Source organism: Schistocerca piceifrons, chromosome 3 (genome assembly GCF_021461385.2).
Source record: "Schistocerca piceifrons isolate TAMUIC-IGC-003096 chromosome 3, iqSchPice1.1, whole genome shotgun sequence".
NCBI classification, from domain to species: domain Eukaryota; kingdom Metazoa; phylum Arthropoda; class Insecta; order Orthoptera; family Acrididae; genus Schistocerca; species Schistocerca piceifrons.
The window spans coordinates 736,681,937-736,702,823 of record NC_060140.1 but is presented as its reverse complement, the minus strand read 5'-3'; the positions used below and the strand labels follow the sequence as shown (position 1 = coordinate 736,702,823).

Genomic DNA, 20,887 nt, shown 5'->3' with positions numbered 1-20,887 from the left:
TTTTCTACAGACCAAGAAGTATATTTTAACTCTTCACAAGCATTGTAAGAATCACAGCTGTCACCATTTTTTGGGTGTAGTTCATAGGTGTGTTATCTTTGTCTCCTGACAGCAGCTGTGGTTCAGATCACTCTGGTATCACCACATCCCATTCAGGCATTGTACAATACATGGAACAGAAGAATTAAAGCACAGTGAAATACATTGTAAAATGTAAAATAACACTCTTTGTAATTCCTCAAAAAATTTGTTCAGTGGCTCAGCTTTCTGAGTAATGGAAACGCACTGTCAACACCCTTTAATATTGGAAGGAGAAGTGGTATCTTACAATGTACACAAATCAAAAAACGTTTTGCATCAGCCCATTTCCCAGAACTCCTGAAGATAGACATTTACTGTGGATATTGTATCGCAGACACAGTCCCATAGACTGTTCAAAGATGTAAACAACCATGCGTGAGCAGTGCCCATTAGACGGAGGTGGTCTGACAGCCGATCAGTTCGTCATTCCACCAGGATGGAGGTAAATGGCTCATGTTGTCTGTAATTCAACTGTGCCTAGACATACCGCAGTTCGATCGCGTCCGCATTGTTACTTTGTGCCAGGAAGGGCTCTCAACAAGGGAAGTGTCCAGGTATCTCGGAATGAACCAAAGCGATGTTGTTCGGACATGGAGGATATAGAAAGAGACAGGAACTGTTGATGGCGTGCCTCGTTCAGCCTGACCAAGGGCTACTACTGCAGTGAATGACCACTACCTACGGATTATGGCTCGGAGGAACCCTGACAGCGATGCCACCATGTTGAATAATGCTTTTTGTGCAGCCACAGGCCATCGTGTTACGACTCAAACTGTGCACAATAGGCTGAATGATGCGCAACTTCACTCCCTACATCCATGGTGAGGTCCATCTTTGCAACCACGACACCATGCAGCACTGTACAGGTGGGCCCAACAACATGCCGAATGGACTGCCCAGGATTAGCATCATGTTCTCTTCACTGATGAATTTCACATGTGCCTTCAACCAGACAATCGTCGGAGACGTGTTTGGAGGCAACCCAGTCAGGCTGAACGCCTTAGACACACTGTCCAGCGAGTACAGCAAGGTGGAGGTTCCCTGCTGTTTTGGGGCGGCATTATTTTGGGCCGATGTTTGGCACTGGTAGTCATGAAAGGTGCTGTAACAGATGTATGATACCTGAATGCCATCCTCCAATGAATAGTGCAACCATATCAGCAGCATATTGGCAAGGCATTCGTCTTCACGGATGACAAATTGCACCCCCATCATCCACATCTTGTGAATGACTTCCTTCAGGATAATGACATCGCTCGACTAGAGTGGCCAGCATGTCCTCAGACGTGAACCCTATCGAACATGCCTGGGATAAGTTGAAAAGAGCTGTTTAAGGACGACGTGACCCACCAACCACTCTGAGGGATCTACGCCAAATCGCCGTTGAGAAGTGGGACAATCTAGACCAACAGTGCCTTGATGAACTTGTGGATAGTATGCCGTGGCGAATACAGGCATGTATCAATGCAAGAGGATGTGCTACTAGGTATTAGAGGTACCGGTGTGTACAGCAATCTGGACCACCACCTCTGAAGGTCTCGCTGTATGGTGGTACAACATGCAGTGTGTGGTTTTCATGAGCAATAAAAAGGGCAGAAATGATGTTTATGTTGATCTCCATTCTAATTTCGTGTACAGGTTCCAGAAATCTCGGAACTGAGGTAATGCAAAACTTTTTTTGATGTATGTATTATGGCATTCACCTGTAGGCACCGCTGTTGCTCCAGCATTTCTTCTGTCATTTACCCATCTTCAGTTCGATTTTTGTCTCAGTGTTTTCTTATATCTTGGTATGCAAGAAAGAACTTTCTTGGTCCATTTACCATCCATTCACTTGGCTAAATGTCCTGCCTACCTCCATTTCTGTTTCATTACAGCTACAATTGTGTGTTCTTTGCCCACATGGAACCTGATCAGTGATTTGCTGTTGCACCAAGTAATTGCTAGTGTGACCCCTGTATTACTTGCTAAGTATTCAATTTTTTGTAATGATTCTCTTATTAAAAATCTATTTTATTGCCATAAGTTTAACTTTCCTTTTCAGACACATTGGAAGATTAGTTCCGAAAATTCTGTTTAGTTTACCAAAATCACAGCATTCCATTTTCACTCATTTTTTCCCTCCTTTCTTCTCCTGTTGATGCAGTAGTTTTTTACCCTCAACTGTCACAAATACTAAAACTTGTAAACTGGTTCTGTGACTTCATTTTTGATTCGCACTATATTCTTTTTGATATGTTGAGTATACTTTATTTTAATTGGATTTCAGGACTACTTTCAAGCTCACAAATCCGTTAAGTTTATCTTCACTGGAGTCAAATAGTGCATTGTAATCCACAGAAAGTGATTCAGAATGATGCATTAACTTGTATTCTTCTTCTTTTTCCCAATTTTAACACCTGAAATCTTCCTCGGGAACTGATGAAAATAGATTTGGTTATGTGATGTGAAGTCTTATTATCGGACTCCACTTTAATTTTGACTTTCTCACTAATCTGGAGAGATCTAATGAAAGCTGTAGACTCAACTTGTTTTTTATTATGATATTGTAAATTGAATCAACACTGTTTTCCTCGGGAGCTGTTAGTAAAGATTTACTTGAAACTGTTGAAGCTTTCTCAAAATCTACAAATTACAGACATTTAGCTGACAAAATGGGGTATTTTCCCAGAACAAGTACGTTTTGTCTTCTTCATACTGTTGTTGTTTCCAGTTGTTTCTCTTATCATATTTCATTGTTTGTTTTCACATCCTCTTGGAGATATATTTTAATAGTTTTGTTAAGTTAAATATGACAAATGGAAAAACTGGTAGAAGCCGATCTCAGGGAAGATCAGTTTGGATTCTGTAGAAATGTTGGAACACATCAGGCAATACTAACCCTATGACGTATCTTAGAAGATAGATTAAGGAAAGGCAAACCTATGTTTCTAGCATTTGTAGACTTAGAGAAATCTTTTGACAATGTTGACTGGAATACTCTTTCAAATTCTGAAGGTGGCAGGGATAAAATACAGGGAGCGAAAGGCTATTTACAATTTGTACAGAAACCAGATAGCAGTTAATAAGAGTCGAGGGGCATGAAAGGGAAGCAGTGGTTGGGAAGGGAGTGAGACAGGGTTGTAGCCTATCTCCAATGTTACTTCATTCTGTACACTGAGTAAGCAGTAAAGGAAACAAAAGAAAAATTTGGAGTAGGTATTAAAATCCATGGAGAAGAAATAAAAACTTTGAGGTTCGCCGATGACATTGTAACTCCGTCAGAGACAGCAAAGGACCTGGAAGAGCAGCTGAATGGAATGGACAGTGTCTTGAAAGGATATAAGATGAACATCAACAAAAGTAAAATGAGGATAATGTAATGTAGTCGAATTAAGTCGGGTGATGCTGAGGGAATTAGTTTAGGAAATGAGACACTTAAAGTAGTAAAGGAGTTTTGCTATTTGGTGAGCAAAATAACTGATGATGGTCGAAGTAGAGAGGATATAAAATGTAGACTGGCAGTGGCAAGGAAAGCGTTTCTGAAGAAGAGAAACTTGTTAACATCGAGTGTAGATTTAAGTGTCAGGAATTCGTTTCTCAAAGTATTTGTATGGAGTGTAGCCATGTAGGGAAGTGAAACATGGATGATAAATAGTTTGAACAAGAAGAGGATAGAATGCTGAAGATTAGATGGGTAGATCACATAACTAATGAGGAGGTACTGAATGGAATTGGGGAGAAGAGAAATTTGTGGCACAGCTTGACTAGAAGAAGGGATCAGTTGGTAGGACATGTTCTGCGGCTTCAAGGGATCACCAATTTAGTATTGGAGGTAGTGTGGAGGGTAAAAATCGTAGAGGGAGACCCAAGAGATGAATACACTAAGCAGATTCAGAAAGATGTCGGTTGCAGTAGGTACTGGGAGATGAAGCAGCTTGCACAGGATAGAGTAGCATGGAGAGCTGCATCAAACCAGTCTCTGGACGGAAGACCACAACAACAAGAAGTATAATATGTTCTGTGATGATCATATTATTGTCTGTTTGAAACTCTCATCTGCTCTTTAATAGCTTCTTTTTTCTAATTGAGATGTTGCATTATTTTAGTCTCTTTGTAGCTGCAACGTCATGTACCTTTTGGATAAATTCTTTCATCAAATAATTATCACTTTTATCTCTATCTGTTTAATCTTCATTTTCCAAAATGTTGAATTTGTTGCTTAATTAAATCTAGCATATCTTCCTGTACTTGCGGTTTCTTACCTTAGGTGTCTCATACTTCTTAGCTTTGAACCTATTTTTTATTTGGTCTTTTAATAGTTAATGGCTACTTGAGGTTCTTAAGCAGTTTGGGAGTGTCATATCCTATTTATTTGTCGTTTGGTAAAACATACTTTGATTTATAGTTAATTTTCAGCATTGCCAAGTCAGATTTCTCTTTTTATTTTTCTTCCTGGTGGAGCAGTATGTTAAGGATATACATGTTGTTTTCTCATATCAGACTCTACTAGCATGTGACCTGTCATTTCTTGTATCATTTTGAGGAAACATTCTTCAGTTTTTGTCCTACTGTGAGGTTAGAATGACAGTTTTCTTTGTTTTCTATATAATTTTCATTCACATTGACCGTATCGCACAACTCAAACTACTCTCATTTCTACTATCTACACAAAGCAGAAACAGCACTTTGCAGCCAGTCATTTTTACTGTTACAGCTTACTTGTGACTGTGGGATCTTAGATTGTAATCATGTAGCAACAGATGATGGAATTAAAGCGTTGTGATCTTTCATCCAGTAGTGTCTTTCAACCTGAAGGGCATATTGGAGGATCACTTCTGTGACAAACTGAAATTGAACATCAGAATGCCCTTTGTATCTAGAAAGCAAGATATTACCAACAGGATGTGCCACTTTGGACTGCTACTTGATTGCAGATCTTAGAGGCTAACCTTGCATCTGATGTGTAATAGGGGACCCAATTCTCAGCCTCCTGTTTATAACAAGAGATGCTGACGACTGATGCCTATTCTTGGATTTACTTAACACGGAATCAGATTTTGTAGTACCCACTGTACACATATAGGCGTATGTAGTAAATGAGGATATTCATAATGCAGAGATGTTTTGTGACATGTGTGATACTCTCCAGTGAGGCAACATCTTAATGGTGACCCACTAAAACCAGAATTCAGGTATTTGGCCTTGATCAGTGTCACTGAGTCCCCATGGGCCTCTCCCTCTGTCTGTCTCGTGGCCAATGTGGAACCCTTGACACAGTTGCTGGCATCTCATCAAGACCACTCGCTTCAAGATGATGTGTATCTGTTTTTTGCTGCTTTGCACCATTTGCTCTTTTGTAACATTCAACTGCACTTACCATATCTTTTATCCAGGTAAGTAATGCATGTTCATCGAGCATCATGGCACAAGCATTTGTGGGAATAGAGTAGAATTTTTATTGTCACGTGATATGTTATATACAATTACTTGATGGAAACGATGGTGACTTGTCAATGAATACTGTTCTGTGTCTACATAGGTATCTATAAAATCAACATACATGAAAAGAAGGTTTCTGCATGCACACACAAGCACATTACACCACAAAAAGCTAAATACATGTTATATTTCTTCCTCTTTTTTAAATTTTTTCAAACAGCTTCTTTCTATTTTTTTATTTTTGTTTTTATAGTTTATAGATATGGGCACGTATAAGAAGAATCCATACCTCTATTAAAAGAGAACAAAAACATGTAAGGAGCTCATAATATAAAGTAGAAAAAAATTAATATCCTCTACTTGCCTTCCTCATTTATAAAATCTTACACACTCTAATAACACTTGCTTTTTAAATATTTTCCAGTGTTTACTGATGTGGTTTATAACTTGCCTTGCTTGAACTTGGACTGTATTTTATGGCAAATCTCCAAAGTCATGTAATACAGTGTATTTTCAAATAAGCTGAGTCTATGGCAAGGTAACATGGACGCCTTGTGTCATTAGCCTGTGTAAAAGATTTTCCGTCTAAAAGGTGTGTGTGTGTGTGTGTGTGTGTGTGTGTGTGTGTGTGTGTGTGTGTGTGTTTTAAGCTCAAAGAGGAGTATTTTATACAGGGTGTTACAAAAAGGTACGGCCAAACTTTCAGGAAACATTCCTCACACACAAATAAAGAAAAGATGTTACGTAGACATGTGTCCAGAAACGCTTAATATCCATGTTAGAGCTCATTTTAGTTTCATCAGAATGTACTGTACTTCCTCGATTCACCGCCAGTTGGCCCAATTGAAGGAAGGTAATGTTGACTTTCGTGATTGTGTTGACATGCGACTCATTGCTCTACAATACTAGCTTCAAGCACATCAGTACGTAGCATCAACAGGTTAGTGTTCATCACAAACGTGGTTTTGCAGTCAGTACAATGTTTACAAATGCGGAGTTGGCAGATGCCCATTTGATGTATGGATTAGCACGGGGCAATAGCCGTGGCACGGTACGTTAGTATCGAGACAGATTTCCAGAACGAAGGTGTCCTGACAGGAAGACATTTGAAGCAATTGATCGGCATCTTAGGGAGCACGGAACATTCCAGCCTATGACTCGCGACCGGGGAAGACATAGAATGACGAGGACACCTGCAATGGACGAGGCAATTCTTCGTGCAGTTGACGATAACCCTAATGTCAGCATCAGAGAAGTTGCTGCTGTACAAGATAACATTGACCACGTCACTGTATGGAGGGTGCTATGGGAGAACCAGTTGTTTCCGTACCATGTACAGCGTGTGCAGGCACTATCAGCAGCTGATTGGCCTCCACGGGTACACTTCTGCGAATGGTTCATCCAACAATGTGTCAATCCTCTTTACAGATGAGGCTTCATTCCAACGTGATCAAATTGTAAATTTTCACAATCAACATGTGTGGGCTGACGAGAATCCGCACGCAGTTGTGCAATCACGTCATCAACACAGATTTTCTGTAAACTTTTGGGCAGGCATTGTTGGTGATGTCTTGATTGGGCCCCATGTTCTTCCACCTACGCTCAATGGAGCACGTTATCATGATTTCATACAGGATACTCTACCTATGCTGCTAGAGCATGTGCCTCTACAAGTACGATGCAACATGTGGTTCATGCACGATGGAGCTCCTGCACATTTCAATCGAAGTGTTTGTACGCTTCTCAACAACAGATTCGGTGACTGATGGATTGGTAGAGGCGGACCAATTCCATGGCCTCCACGCTCTCCTGACCTCAACCCTCTTGACTTTCATTTATGGGGGCATTTGAAAGCTCTTGTCTATGCAACCCCGGTACCAAATGTAGAGACTTCGTGTCGTATTGTGGACAGCTGCGATACAATACGCAGCATCAGGGATTCCATGTGACGGAGGGTGGATGCATGTATCCTCGATAACGGAGGACATTTTGAACATTTCCTGTAACAACGTGTTTGAAGTCACGCTGGTACGTTCTGTTGCTGTGTGTTTCCATTCCATGATTAATTTGATTTGAAGAGAAGTAATAAAATGAGCTCTAACATGGAAAGTAAGCGTTTCCGGACACACGTCCACACAACATATTTTCTTTCTTTGTGTGTGAGGAATGTTTCCTGAAAGTTTGGCTGTACCTTTTTGTAACATCCTGTATTACCTTTTTGTAACACCCTGTATATTGCCATTAAGTGAAGGCTTACAAATGAAGGTTTGCATGATTGACTGATTTTTGTTCCCATCAAGGCCCTGACGATTTTTTTTTTTTTGTGTATCCTGAACACACTGAGGAGGTTACCTGTTTTGATGCCCCAAAAAATCGTGCCATATCTTAGAGCTGATATAAAATAGGGATGATAAACAATTTCCTTCACAACTAAATCAGTTACTTTATTTAGAATCCTCACTGCATCAACAAAATTGTTTAATCACTTCACTAAGCAATCCACAAGATCAGTTCATGACGAGTTCTTATTTATAGTAACTTCAAGAAATTTAATGGAGTCCGCAGTGGTCAGTTCTATGCCCTCATAATTTAACTGTGATATATATTCAGCAGTTTGGTCCTAATAGGTACAATTTATGTTTTTGTAATGTACAGTTTCACAGCATTATTATTTATCCAGTTTTCTATTTCTTGAAGAGTTTGTTTTGTATTCTGTGCCAGGTCTTCATTGTTTTTAAAGCAAACTACTGCTGTTGAGTCATCTCCATACACAATGGTTTCTGATTTTGCTTTTCATGAGACATTGTGTAAGTAATACAGGAACATTAACGGAACTATTATGGGCCCCTGGGATATGCTTGCTTCTATTTCCTTCCAACTAGAACAGGCTTTCTCACCTGTTTGTTTTATAACTACCCTCTGTTTTCTATTTTTGAGATAGGATAAGAACCAGCTTAAAGTTTTTCCATGGAAGCCATAAGCTGCTATTTTGTGGAGCAGTAGCTTCTGGTTTCCTGTATCAAACACTTCAGTGAGATCACTAAAGGTAACATATATACACTCTTTGTTATCAAGGCATCTGCTTATTTTAGTGATTAGTTCATTCATAGCATGCACAGTGCTTTGAACTGTCCTAAATCCACACTAATAATCAAGAATAATGCTGTGGTTTTTCTCATACTTCTCTAATCGATTACACACTGTTTGCTCAAATATTTTAGCAAAAACTGGTACAGTGAAACCCCTATTTTACATTTTCATGTGGTCCAGAAGTGAAAGATACAAAATTGAGGAAAATGTTAAAACCTCCCAAAATAAAAACACATTTAATTGGAATATATGATAAAAAATCACAATCCTCTCCAATACTTTGTATAAAATCTGTCTAAGTGAAGGAAATTAAATGTACAATTCAATGTTTATACACTAATCTGTGGTAATGAATTTCATCAGTTCTTAAAATATCATGGATGTGTAACAGCAAGTAAAAACTCGTCAAAAAATTTAAATTGATATCTGGGTACAAGGTAATTGAGCTATTTTCCAACATGCCCTGACCATAAATTATATGTTCAAAACAGGCATTTTTGAGAGATCATCCTTCGTTCTCACCCAGAAAACAGCAAAAATTGACGAACATGTTGAATTAAACCAAGTACCAACAGCTAAGCGATTAAACCATAAGCATAAATGTGGACATCTACTTAATGACAAACTTTAACAATATTATGAACAGGATAGTTGCCTCTCACCTTATAATGGATATGCTGAGTTGCAGATAGGCACAATAAAAAGGCTGTCACAAAGTAAGATTACAGCCCCCCCCCCCCCCCACACACACACACACACACACACACACACACACACACACACACACACACACACACACACGACCACAGCCTTAGGTAGCTGAAGCCTGACTAATGACGAACTTTGTCACCATCGCTGTTATTGTTTAATGCTTTTCTTACAACCTGCACTTTGTATGCTCACTACTGTTAAAAATGTTATTTTAGGCTTCATGAGAGAAACACACACATGCAAAAATGAGTTTACTCCCCAATTGATGTTACAAGCTTATTAGAAGTCTGCTCTGTAAATTTCTGTGACCTGTGTAAAATTTGCAAGAAAGCTCAGATGCTACAGTTCACTTCATGCCCTTTATCACTGCTGCCAATCTTCATGATCTACAGTGTGTGGTATGAAGTATACATGCGAGTTGTGTACGTGGTTGCAGCAACGGTATCATATTAGATTTGAACACGAAAGTCTTTAAAATGTTCTATCGCAAAAATCCCTGTTCTATTTCTGTGTGACATCTCTGTCATAGCACATCATCTGCATGAAAAGTATATTTTCAGCACTTCACAAAATGCTTTTCCCCTTCCTGCACTCCTGTCGTTGAAGGGCCACTCCCTCCTCTCCACACATCCAGTATGTGAGCTCACTTTCCATGTGTTAGTGTGGTGTGGTGTCTGCACTGGCTATTGGGTGACTTAACAAGTCGTCAGCCAATAAGATTTCACTAGCTGGAAATAGACAACTTTTCCTCAGTTACAACAGAGCATATTCTTCGAAACTCAGTGTTTGAATGTAAAAGGTTGATAATTGATATTGTTGCTAAATGCAGTACAGCGGAAATACGTGCAAAAAGATGAAACTGACTTATAAGTGACACAAGAAAAGGTGGTGGCTGGGCCCCTTCATCATGTATTTTCTAGGTTTGGAACACTTCACGTTGACTGTCTTGTTTTTTCATTACTGCTGCAACCTAGCAGTAATTATATCATAATTGCGCGGTGAACTTTGTGGCAAAGTAGGGATACAATATTAGCACATCTTGCCTTTATTATTTTTGTTGGAATTTCATCCCATCCCACAGATCTTAAATTCTTTAGGGATTTTATAACGCTAGCCACTTTATGGCAGGATAAATGAGTAAATTTAACTACTCCTGATCTGTGTTGCACTATATTGGGATTTATGTGCGACCGCAGTCTCAGATAACTGAAGCTGCACTGTGAACAGCAGTACCAGTGCATGACGGGAGTGGCAACTGGGTGGGGGTAAGGAGTAGACTGGGGTGGGAAAGGGGAGGGTAGTAGGGTAGGGGTGGCAGACAGTTAAGTGCTGCTGGTGAGCGTGCAGGGATGAGGTGGAGATAAGGTAGCGCAGCTATGTGCAGTCGGGAGGTTAGTGGGATGGGAGGGGGAGAGGTGGGGAGGGGGGGGGATAGCGGAAAAGGAGAGAAGTAAAAAGACTGGGTGTGATGGTGGAATGAGGGCTGAGTAGTGCTGGAATGGGAACAGGGAACAAGGAAGGAGCTGGATGGGTGAGGACAATGACTAACGAAGGTTAAGGCCAGGAGGGTTATGGGAACATAGGATATATTGCAGGGAAAGTTCCCACCTGTTCAGTTCAGAAAAGCTGGTGCTGGTGGGAAGGGTCCATATGGCATAGGCTGTGAAGCACTCATTGAAATGGAGTAGTCATGTTTGGCAGCGTGCTCAGCAACAGGGTGATCCACTTGTTTCTTGGGCACGTTTTGTCGATGGCCATTCATGCTGAAAACAGCTCATTGGTTGTCATGTCCACATAGAAGGCAGCACCTTGGTTGCAGCTTAGCTTGTAGATCACATGACTGGTTTCAGATGTGATCCTGCCTTTGATGAGATAGGTGATGTTTGTGACTGGACTGGAGTAGGTGGTGGTGGTGGTGGTGGTGGTGGTGGTGGTGATGGGAGGATGTATGGGACAGGCCTTGCATCTAGGTCTATTAGAGGGGTATGAGACATGCCTTGCATCTAGGTCTATTAGAGGGGTATGAGACATGAGGTAATGGGTTGGGTGTAGGAGTCATATAGGGATGGACGAGTACATTGTGTAGGTTTGGTGCATGACGGAACACCAGTGTGTGAGGGGTGGGAAGGATAGAGGGCAGGACATTTCTCATTTCATGGCAAGATGAGAGGTAGTCGAAACCGTGGCGGAGAATGTAATTTAGTTGCTCCGGTCCTGGATGGTACTGAGTTATGAGGGGATACCACCTCTGTGGCTGGACAATGTGACATTGTGAGGTGATGGGACTCTGGAAAGATAAGGCATGCGAGATCTGTTTTTGTACAAGGTTGGATGGATAATTACAGTCTGTGAAGGCTTCAGTGTGACCCTCAGTATATTTTGAGAGGATCCACTCATCATTGCAGATGCGATGACCACGGGTGGCTAGGCTGTATGGAAAGGACTTCTTGGTAGGGAATGGGTGGCAGCTGTCGAAGTTGAGTTATTGCTGGTAATTAGTAGGATTGATATGGATAGAGGTACTGATGTAGCCATCTTTGAGATGGAGGCCAACATCTAGGAAGGTGGCTTGGTGGGTTGAGTAGGACCAGGTGAAGCAAATGGGGGAAAAGTTGTTGAGGTTCTGGAGGAATGTAGATAGGATGTCCTCACCCTCGATCTAGATTGCAAAGATGTCATCAGCGAATCTGAACTAGGTGTGGGGTTTAGGATTCTGGGTGTTTAGGAAGGACTCCTCTAGTGGCGTATGAATAGGTTGGCATAGGATGGTGTCATGCAGATGACTATAGCTGTACCCGGGATTTTTTTGTAGGTAATACCTTCAAAGGAGAAGTAATTGTGAGTGAGGATATAGTTGGTCATGGCAACTATGGAGGAGATTGTTGGTCTGGAGTCCATTGGGCATTGGGAAAGGTAGTGTTCAATGGCGGCAAGGCCATGGGCATTAGGAATGTTAGTGTAAAGGGAAGCGGCATCAATAGTGACAAGCAGGGCACCATGTAGTGAAGGGACAGGAACTGTGGAGAGTCAGTGAAGCAAACCAACTAACCAGCAGCAGTACCTCCATTTAGACAGCTGCCACCCATTCCATACCAAGAATTCCCTTCCATACAGCCTAGCCAACCATGGTCGCATCTGCAGTGATGAGTGGTCCCTCTGGCAATATAAGAGGGTCTCACTGAAGCCTTCACAGACCGTGATTACCCTCCCAACCTGGTCCAAAAACAAATCTCTCATGCCTTATCTTTCCAGTCTCCTACCACCTACCGAAGTCCCGCTGTCCAGCCACAGAGGAGCTTTACCCTCATAACTCAGTACCACCCAGAACTCTCCTTTTCGGCTACCCCTCCTCACCTTTCCCCTGCCATCCTTCTAACCTCCCGACTGCACATAGCTGCCCTACCTTATCTCCACCTCGTTCCTGCATGCTCGCCAGCAGCACTTCACTGTCCGCCACCCCTACCCTTCCACCTCTTCACCTCCCCTTCCCAGCCTCCTCCTTACTCCCACTCGGTTGCTACTCCCATCATGCACTGGTGCTGCTGCTCGTAGTGTGAGTATTTTTGTTGTGCCTATCTGCAACTCCCCCCCCCATGAACCATGGACCTTGCCGTTGGTGGGGAGGCTTGCGTGCCTCAGCGATACAGATAGCCGTACCGTAGGTGCAACCACAACGGAGGGGTATCTGTTGAGAGGCCAGACAAACGTGTGGTTCCTGAAGAGGGGCAGCAGCCTTTTCAGTAGTTGCAAGGGCAACAGTCTGGATGATTGACTGATCTGGCCTTGTAACAATAACCAAAACGGCCTTGCTGTGCTGGTACTGCGAACGGCTGAAAGCAAGGGGAAACTACAGCCGTAATTCTTCCCGAGGGCATGCAGCTTTACTGTATGATTACATGATGATGGCGTCCTCTTGGGTAAAATATTCCGGAGGTAAAATAGTCCCCCATTCGGATCTCCGGGCGGGGACTACTCAAGAGGATGTCGTTATCAGGAGAAAGAAAACTGGCGTTCTACGGATCGGAGCGTGGAATGTCAGATCCCTTAATCGGACAGGTAGGTTAGAAAATTTAAAAAGGGAAATGGATAGGTTGAAGTTAGATATAGTGGGAATTAGTGAAGTTTGGTGGCAAGAGGAACAAGAGTTCTGGTCAGGTGACTACAGGGTTATAAACACAAAATCAAATAGGGGTAATGCAGGAGTAGGTTTAATAATGAATAGGAAAATAGGAATGCGGGTAAGCTACTACAAACAGCATAGTGAACGCATTATTATGGCCAAGATAGATACGAAGCCCACACCTACTACAGTAGTACAAGTTTATATGCCAACTAGCTCTGCAGATGACGAAGAAATTGAAGAAATGTATGATGAAATAAAAGAAATTATTCAGATTGTGAAGGGAGACGAAAATTTAATAGTCATGGGTGACTGGAATTCGAGTGTAGGAAAAGGGAGAGAAGGAAACATAGTAGGTGAATATGGATTTGGGGACAGAAATGAAAGAGGAAGCCGCCTGGTAGAATTTTGCACAGAGCACAACATAATCATAACTAACACTTGGGTTAAGAATCATGAACGAAGGTTGTATACATGGAAGAACCCTGGAGATACTAAAAGGTATCAGATAGATTATATAATGGTAAGACAGAGATTTAGGAACCAGGTTTTAAATTGTAAGACATTTCCAGGGGCAGATGTGGACTCTGACCACAATCTATTGGTTATGACCTGTAGATTAAAACTGAAGAAACTGCAAAAAGGTGGGAATTTAAGGAGATGGGACCTGGATAAACTAAAAGAACCAGAGGTTGTACAGAGATTCAGGGAGAGCATAAGGGAGCAATTGACAGGAATGGGGGAAATAAATACAGTAGAAGAAGAATGGGTAGCTTTGAGGGATGAAGTAGTGAAGGCAGCAGAGGATCAAGTAGGTAAAAAGACGAGGGCTAGTAGAAATCCTTGGGTAACAGAAGAGATACTGAATTTAATTGATGAAAGGAGAAAATATAAAAATGCAGTAAGTGAAACAGGCAAAAAGGAATACAAACGTCTCAAAAATGAGATCGACAGGAAGTGCAAAATGGCTAAGCAGGGATGGCTAGAGGACAAATGTAAGGATGTAGAGGCCTATCTCACTAGGGGTAAGATAGATACCGCCTACAGGAAAATTAAAGAGACCTTCGGAGATAAGAGAACGACTTGTATGAATATCAAGAGATCAGATGGAAACCCAGTTCTAAGCAAAGAAGGGAAAGCAGAAAGGTGGAAGGAGTATATAGAGGGTCTATACAAGGGCGATGTACTTGAGGACAATATTATGGAAATGGAAGAGGATGTAGATGAAGATGAAATGGGAGATACGATACTGCGTGAAGAGTTTGACAGAGCACTGAAAGACCTGAGTCGAAACAAGGCCCCCGGAGTAGACAATATTCCATTGGAACTACTGACGGCCGTGGGAGAGCCAGTCCTGACAAAACTCTACCATCTGGTGAGCAAGATGTATGAAACAGGCGAAATACCCTCAGACTTCAAGAAGAATATAATAATTCCAATCCCAAAGAAAGCAGGTGTTGACAGATGTGAAAATTACCGAACTATCAGCTTAATAAGTCACAGCTGCAAAATACTAACACAAATTCTTTACAGACGAATGGAAAAACTAGTAGAAGCCAACCTCGGGGAAGATCAGTTTGGATTCCGTAGAAACACTGGAACACGTGAGGCAATACTGACCTTACGACTTATCTTAGAAGAAAGATTAAGGAAAGGCAAACCTACGTTTCTAGCATTTGTAGACTTAGAGAAAGCTTTTGACAATGTTGACTGGAATACTCTCTTTCATATTCTAAAGGTGGCAGGGGTAAAATACAGGGAGCGAAAGGCTATTTACAATTTGTACAGAAACCAGATGGCAGTTACAAGAGTCGAGGGACATGAAAGGGAAGCAGTGGTTGGGAAGGGAGTAAGACAGGGTTGTAGCCTCTCCCCGATGTTGTTCAATCTGTATATTGAGCAAGCAGTAAAGGAAACAAAAGAAAAATTCGGAGTGGGTATTAAAATTCATGGAGAAGAAATAAAAATGTTGAGGTTCGCCGATGACATTGTAATTCTGTCAGAGACAGCAAAGGAGTTGGAAGAGCAGTTGAATGGAATGGATAGTGTCTTGAAAGGAGGATATAAGTTGAACATCAATAAAAGCAAAACAAGGATAGTGGAATGTAGTCGAATTAAGTCGGATGATGCTGAGGGAATTAGATTAGGAAATGAGGCACTTAAAGTAGTAAAGGAGTTTTGCTATTTGGGGAGCAAAATAACTGATGATGGTCGAAGTAGAGAGGACATAAAATGTAGGCTGGCAATGGCAAGGAAAGCGTTTCTGAAGAAGAGAAATTTGTTAACATCCAGTATTGATTTAAGTGTCAGGAAGTCATTTCTGAAAGTATTCGTATGGAGTGTAGCCATGTATGGAAGTGAAGCATGGACGATAAATAGTTTGGACAAGAAGAGAATAGAAGCTTTCGAAATGTGGTGCTACAGAAGAATGCTGAAGATTAGATGGGTAGATCACATAACTAATGAGGAAGTATTGAATAGGATTGGGGAGAAGAGAAGTTTGTGGCACAACTTGACCAGAAGAAGGGATCGGTTGGTAGGACATGTTCTGAGGCATCAAGGGATCACCAATTTAGTATTGGAGGGCAGCGTGGAGGGTAAAAATCGTAGGGGGAGACCAAGAGATGAATACACTAAGCAGATTCAGAAGGATGTAGGTTGCAGTAGGTACTGGGAGATGAAAAAGCTTGCACAGGATAGAGTAGCATGGAGAGCTGCATCAAACCAGTCTCAGGACTGAAGACCACAACAACAACAACATCTGGAACTCAGCATCTGTGCTATATGGCGAGTAGCAACTTTCCTCTTTATTATATTGTTAAGGTCTAATATGAACTTATCTGTAGCAAAATAATTTGTACTGCTCACTATATTATCTATACGTGTTGCAGAAGATTGTTACTCAAGTGTACTCACTAAGACTTAATGTTAGGCCATGTGTCGGCAACACGTCCTTCAGAGAAATGGCAGGTCTGTCATCTTTTATATCTGTTGAAATCAGTAAGAATTATGGCCAACCTACTCAGCAACATTTCAAATTTGTATATAAATGCTCATGTGGCTGAATAGGAAGGTATATGTATATGCTGATAATGAATACTCAGTATTCTAACATTTTGTTTTTGAGCAAAGTAGGATGCAGGAGACTCATAGTAACAATTGTAATGCTAGGTCGGGAGTAAAGTCAAGCAGAAAGAAGAGAGTCCTGCTGTTAGGTAGCAGTCATGGGAGAAGTGTAGGCCAGTTGCTACAGGATAGGCTAAGAGGCAAGTACCAGGTCACAAGCATTGTGAAACCTAGTGCTAAGCTTAGCCATGTTACAGAAAACCTTGGGGCCTTGTGCAAAGATCGTGATGGTGAGGACCATTTCTTATAGTGGGAGGAGCAGGAAACAGCCTGGCTAACTATTCGAACTAGTACTTTTTGCAGATGACACGACTGTTGTAATAAATCCCATTCCAGAAAAAGAAGCTGAAGATATTGTTAAGGATGTCTTTGAAAGAATTATTAAGTGGTTCTCAGAAAATGGACTCTCCTTTAATTTTGAAAAAACTCACTATATCCAGTTCTGTACACCAAATAGAACCATACTGACAATTGATGTGGCACATGAACTGGGCTCATTTAACAGGGTAGATTTCTCCAAATTTTTGGGTGTTCACATTGATGACAACTTGAACTGGAAGAAGCATATTACTGAGCTTCTCAAACAATTAAGTTCAGCTTCTTTCGCTCTTTGTATAATTGCTAGTCTTGGTAATAAACATATCAGCCTCCTAACGTGCTTTGCATTCCACTCAATAATGTCTTATGGAATAGTTTTCTGTTGTAACTCACCACTTAGACGTAAAGTATTGATTGCACAAAAGAGAGCAGTGAGAATAATTAGTGGTGTTCTCCCAAGGACATCATGTAGGCACCTGTTCAAGGAGTTAGGTATTTTAACTGCACCATCAGAGTACATATATTCGCTAATGAAATTCGTTATAAATAATCCATCTCAATTTGCAAAGAACAGTGATGTTCATATGTGCAACACTAGAGGGAAAAATGACCTTTCCTATCCGTTGTTAAATCTGTCAGTTGCTCAAAAAGTAGTACATCATTCAGCAACAAAAATCTTTGATCATTTGCCCAACAACATAAAGTGTCTGTCAGGTAGCAGATCAAGTTTTAAATCTAGCTTAAAATCATTTCTTTTGGACAACTCCTTCTATTCCATGGAAGAGTTTCATTTTCAGAAATGGTAAAAAAAAAAAAAAAATTGTACCGCTAAATGTAGTTGCATGTGTAGAACTAAAAATTGCAGTAATATTAATATTAGCACTATTCATATGTGTGTATATATATCTTGTAATCTTACTTGGTCCATATCACATCGATAAAATAATCATAAAAATGATCTATGGAACATGACATAACTAAAATAAACTAAACTAAAGCAGCTTTCAGTTAGTATTTCCTTGTTCAAGCAATTTAAATCTTGTCTGACTGCAAAACTTAGTGTCTGCTTTACTAGAATGCTTGATATTAACAGAATCTTCTGTTGGTTCTTGCTCGAACAACATTATAATAAATGAAAAGCACCAGTTTGCTTTTGTTCTCCAATATGACTTTTATTGTTAACCGGTTTTCGGCTTATAAGGTTTTTTTTTAAAAAAAAAATAGCTATGTTCAAACATCTTTGCAATGAAAAAGTAAAAACTGAACAGTACATAAATAACAATGGAGTAGACAGGAAAACCTTTAGTACAAAATAGGAATAGCATGCTTACATAACAGTTTCTATTAATAAACAAAACTAATAAAATTAATACTAGACAAGGTTGCATCAGGAGGTTGAACTATGTCTGAAGATGGCCTTGTAAGTCGAAAACTGGTTAACAATAAAAGTAATATTGTAGAACAAAAGCAAACTGGTGCTTTTCATTTATTCGAATGCTTGATCTTCCAAACCTATTCCAACTCCCCTACAAATTCATTTAAGCATATAACTTTTACAGAATTTGTCCTCCAGAAATAGTCTCAATTGATATAGCTTCTTAATCATTCCTATTGATAAGCCATCTATGTTAAGGTGCATTATGAACTTGTTTACAAATTAAATCAAGCACAGAATCATTGAATTGATCGATGTATCAGCTACTTGGGTTTGTCTTTAGTTCTAAATTGCATTCCCATGTTATTTTGTTTCCTTTGGACTGAATTCCATGTCAGTGAGAAGGGAAGAGTAGAGTAAAAATTTACTTCGTGCTTAGAAATACCTTAATATATCATTAGACATTGGAACTGACATAAGGTTGCTAACTGTCAGTAAAATTATAGAAACATGGCATAACACACTGTACACCATGTAGCCATAATTTTACTGACAATTACCAACTTTCAGTTCTGATGTCTGTACGCCGGCCGGAGTGGCCGCGAGGTTAAAGGCGCTCCAGTCTGGAACCGCATGACCGCAGGTTCGAATCCTGCCTCGGGCATGGATGTGTGTGATGTCCTTAGGTTAGTTAGGTTTAGGTAGTTCTAAGTTCTAGGGGACTTATGACCACAGCAGTTGAGTCCCATAGTGCTCAGAGCCATTTGAACCATTTGATGTCTGTAATTTTATATGGTTTAAATATTGTCTTCCTATGAAGTATTTTATATGACAAGCATATGTTGCTCTTAAATCTGTTCACCTGTTACTACATGTAATTGTTTGGATTTTCTGATAAAGACACCCATAGTTGAAGCCAGTTTAAAGTAAAATCCTGTTGCAAGCAGTTGGCTGTGTCATACATATCGTACAATTTCTGTATTGGTCTAGCTATGTTTAGACTTGCTGATTCACGACAGAAACTTGTTATGGAAAAGACCTAAAAGGAGGAGGAGGAGGAGGAGGAGGATGAGAAATACACAGGCTTTTGCAACATGTTCACTCTATTTAGTGGCCAACACGGGAACCATAAGCTAGTGAAAGGGAATGTAGTGGGAAATCAGGAAACTACAACTGTAATGTTTCACTTGGTGGACTTTTAGACAGGGCTTTTGTTCCTATAATTTTATGGACATCTGCCCCAAAATATGCATTACGAAATAGAAAGATGGTTTCTGCAACACTTGATCTTCAGTTCATTTTGTTTATATCCTTGTCAGCATTAGCAGTTTAAATTTTGAAGAGTAACTTACTTGATACTAGATGAGAATTCTTCACTTAATGTACTTTCTGTTTTTCTTTTTGCAGAGCACCAGCTCAGAAAGCTGCCCGCCTTGCTTCCCAAAATCTGCTCAGGAGCGTATGCAGTCATTTCATGAACGTAAAGCACGTCTTATAGAAAATGCTCGTCAGAAGTACATAGAAAAACATGGTTTGAAAATGGGACTTAACTGTTAAGCAAGACTTCAATGGCCAGTTCAGTTATCTACCAAATGGTGACAGAAAATGTTGTTCTGTGGACATAAAATCAGTGTCTTAGGAAAATCCTGGTCGTGTGAGACTGACTTTTTTATGTAGAGTGTTGTACAGCCACTTGTAAATATTGTATGAAAGTCATGTACATCTTTAGTGTTGAATGGCAATTGCTGCTATTTTGGGATCTCTTGGAAGACAATACCGAAAATCGATTGAATGAAATTACACTGCTTGCAGTCTTCTTGTATGGACGTGAAGAATGCTAGTGGGGAATAAAAATTGTACTTAGATTACCCTGCATCATCATAAGCATATAACAGAAAGAAAAATAATACATATTGAATGGAAAATTAATTTTAAATTTTAATCATGGATTCCTTGTCTTAAGCTAATGCACAACTGATTTTGTACTGATGCCGGAAGTAATTATGCATTTTTCAGATATTATTGATTTATTACTTGTACTTCTGTAAAACAGAATAAAGTGTGTAGAACATTTTTCTTACAATGTAAGAAATATAATACAGTATCTAATTTTGGTTGCAGACATCAACACTACTATAATATTGCTAAGCATAACAAGGGACCGAGTACATGTATGAAATTGGGCAGTTAAATGATAGTTGCTAATGTTACAGTTTTATCAGGAGATAATGTCCTTGCATTAAATAGTGTGACCTTGAGAGCAAGACTTTTCAGATGCAGAAAATATTTTTTTTTTTTTTTTTTTTTTTTTTTTTTTTTAAATCACTGATAGGAAATTGATGTTGGTTGAGCTTGACAATTAAATCAGATAATGGAGGTTATTCATGTCTTACAAAATTTACTGTTTAGTGTCAGTGCAAATAAGAAATATGCAGAGAAAAATACCTTCTTCCGTTAACACAAAATAAATTCTCTTTAAATAAAAAGCTATATGCAGTTTCAAAATTTGTGTAGATTCTTTTCATGATCTGACATATTGTTAAAAGGATATTTTTGCACTGAAAATAACCGATTTTAGTTTTCAAGAATGAAATTGTAATGAAATAACTGTTTAAAGAAAATGAGTTGCCATTGAGCTCACCTGT

General features: G+C 40.0%; 1 protein-coding gene across 1 annotated transcript in view; it reads left to right on the top strand.

Moving 5' to 3' along the window:
* LOC124789671 (lipid droplet-regulating VLDL assembly factor AUP1-like) overlaps positions 1-20,318 on the top strand; it is a 104,953-nt gene extending 84,635 nt beyond the window's left edge. Inside the window, exon 9 of the mRNA XM_047257106.1 lies at positions 19,650-20,318. Within this exon, the coding sequence (XP_047113062.1) occupies positions 19,650-19,799 (150 nt within the window). The 3' untranslated portion in view covers positions 19,800-20,318. The remainder of the gene's footprint in view (positions 1-19,649) is intronic.
* The last annotated feature ends 569 nt before the right edge of the window (positions 20,319-20,887 follow it).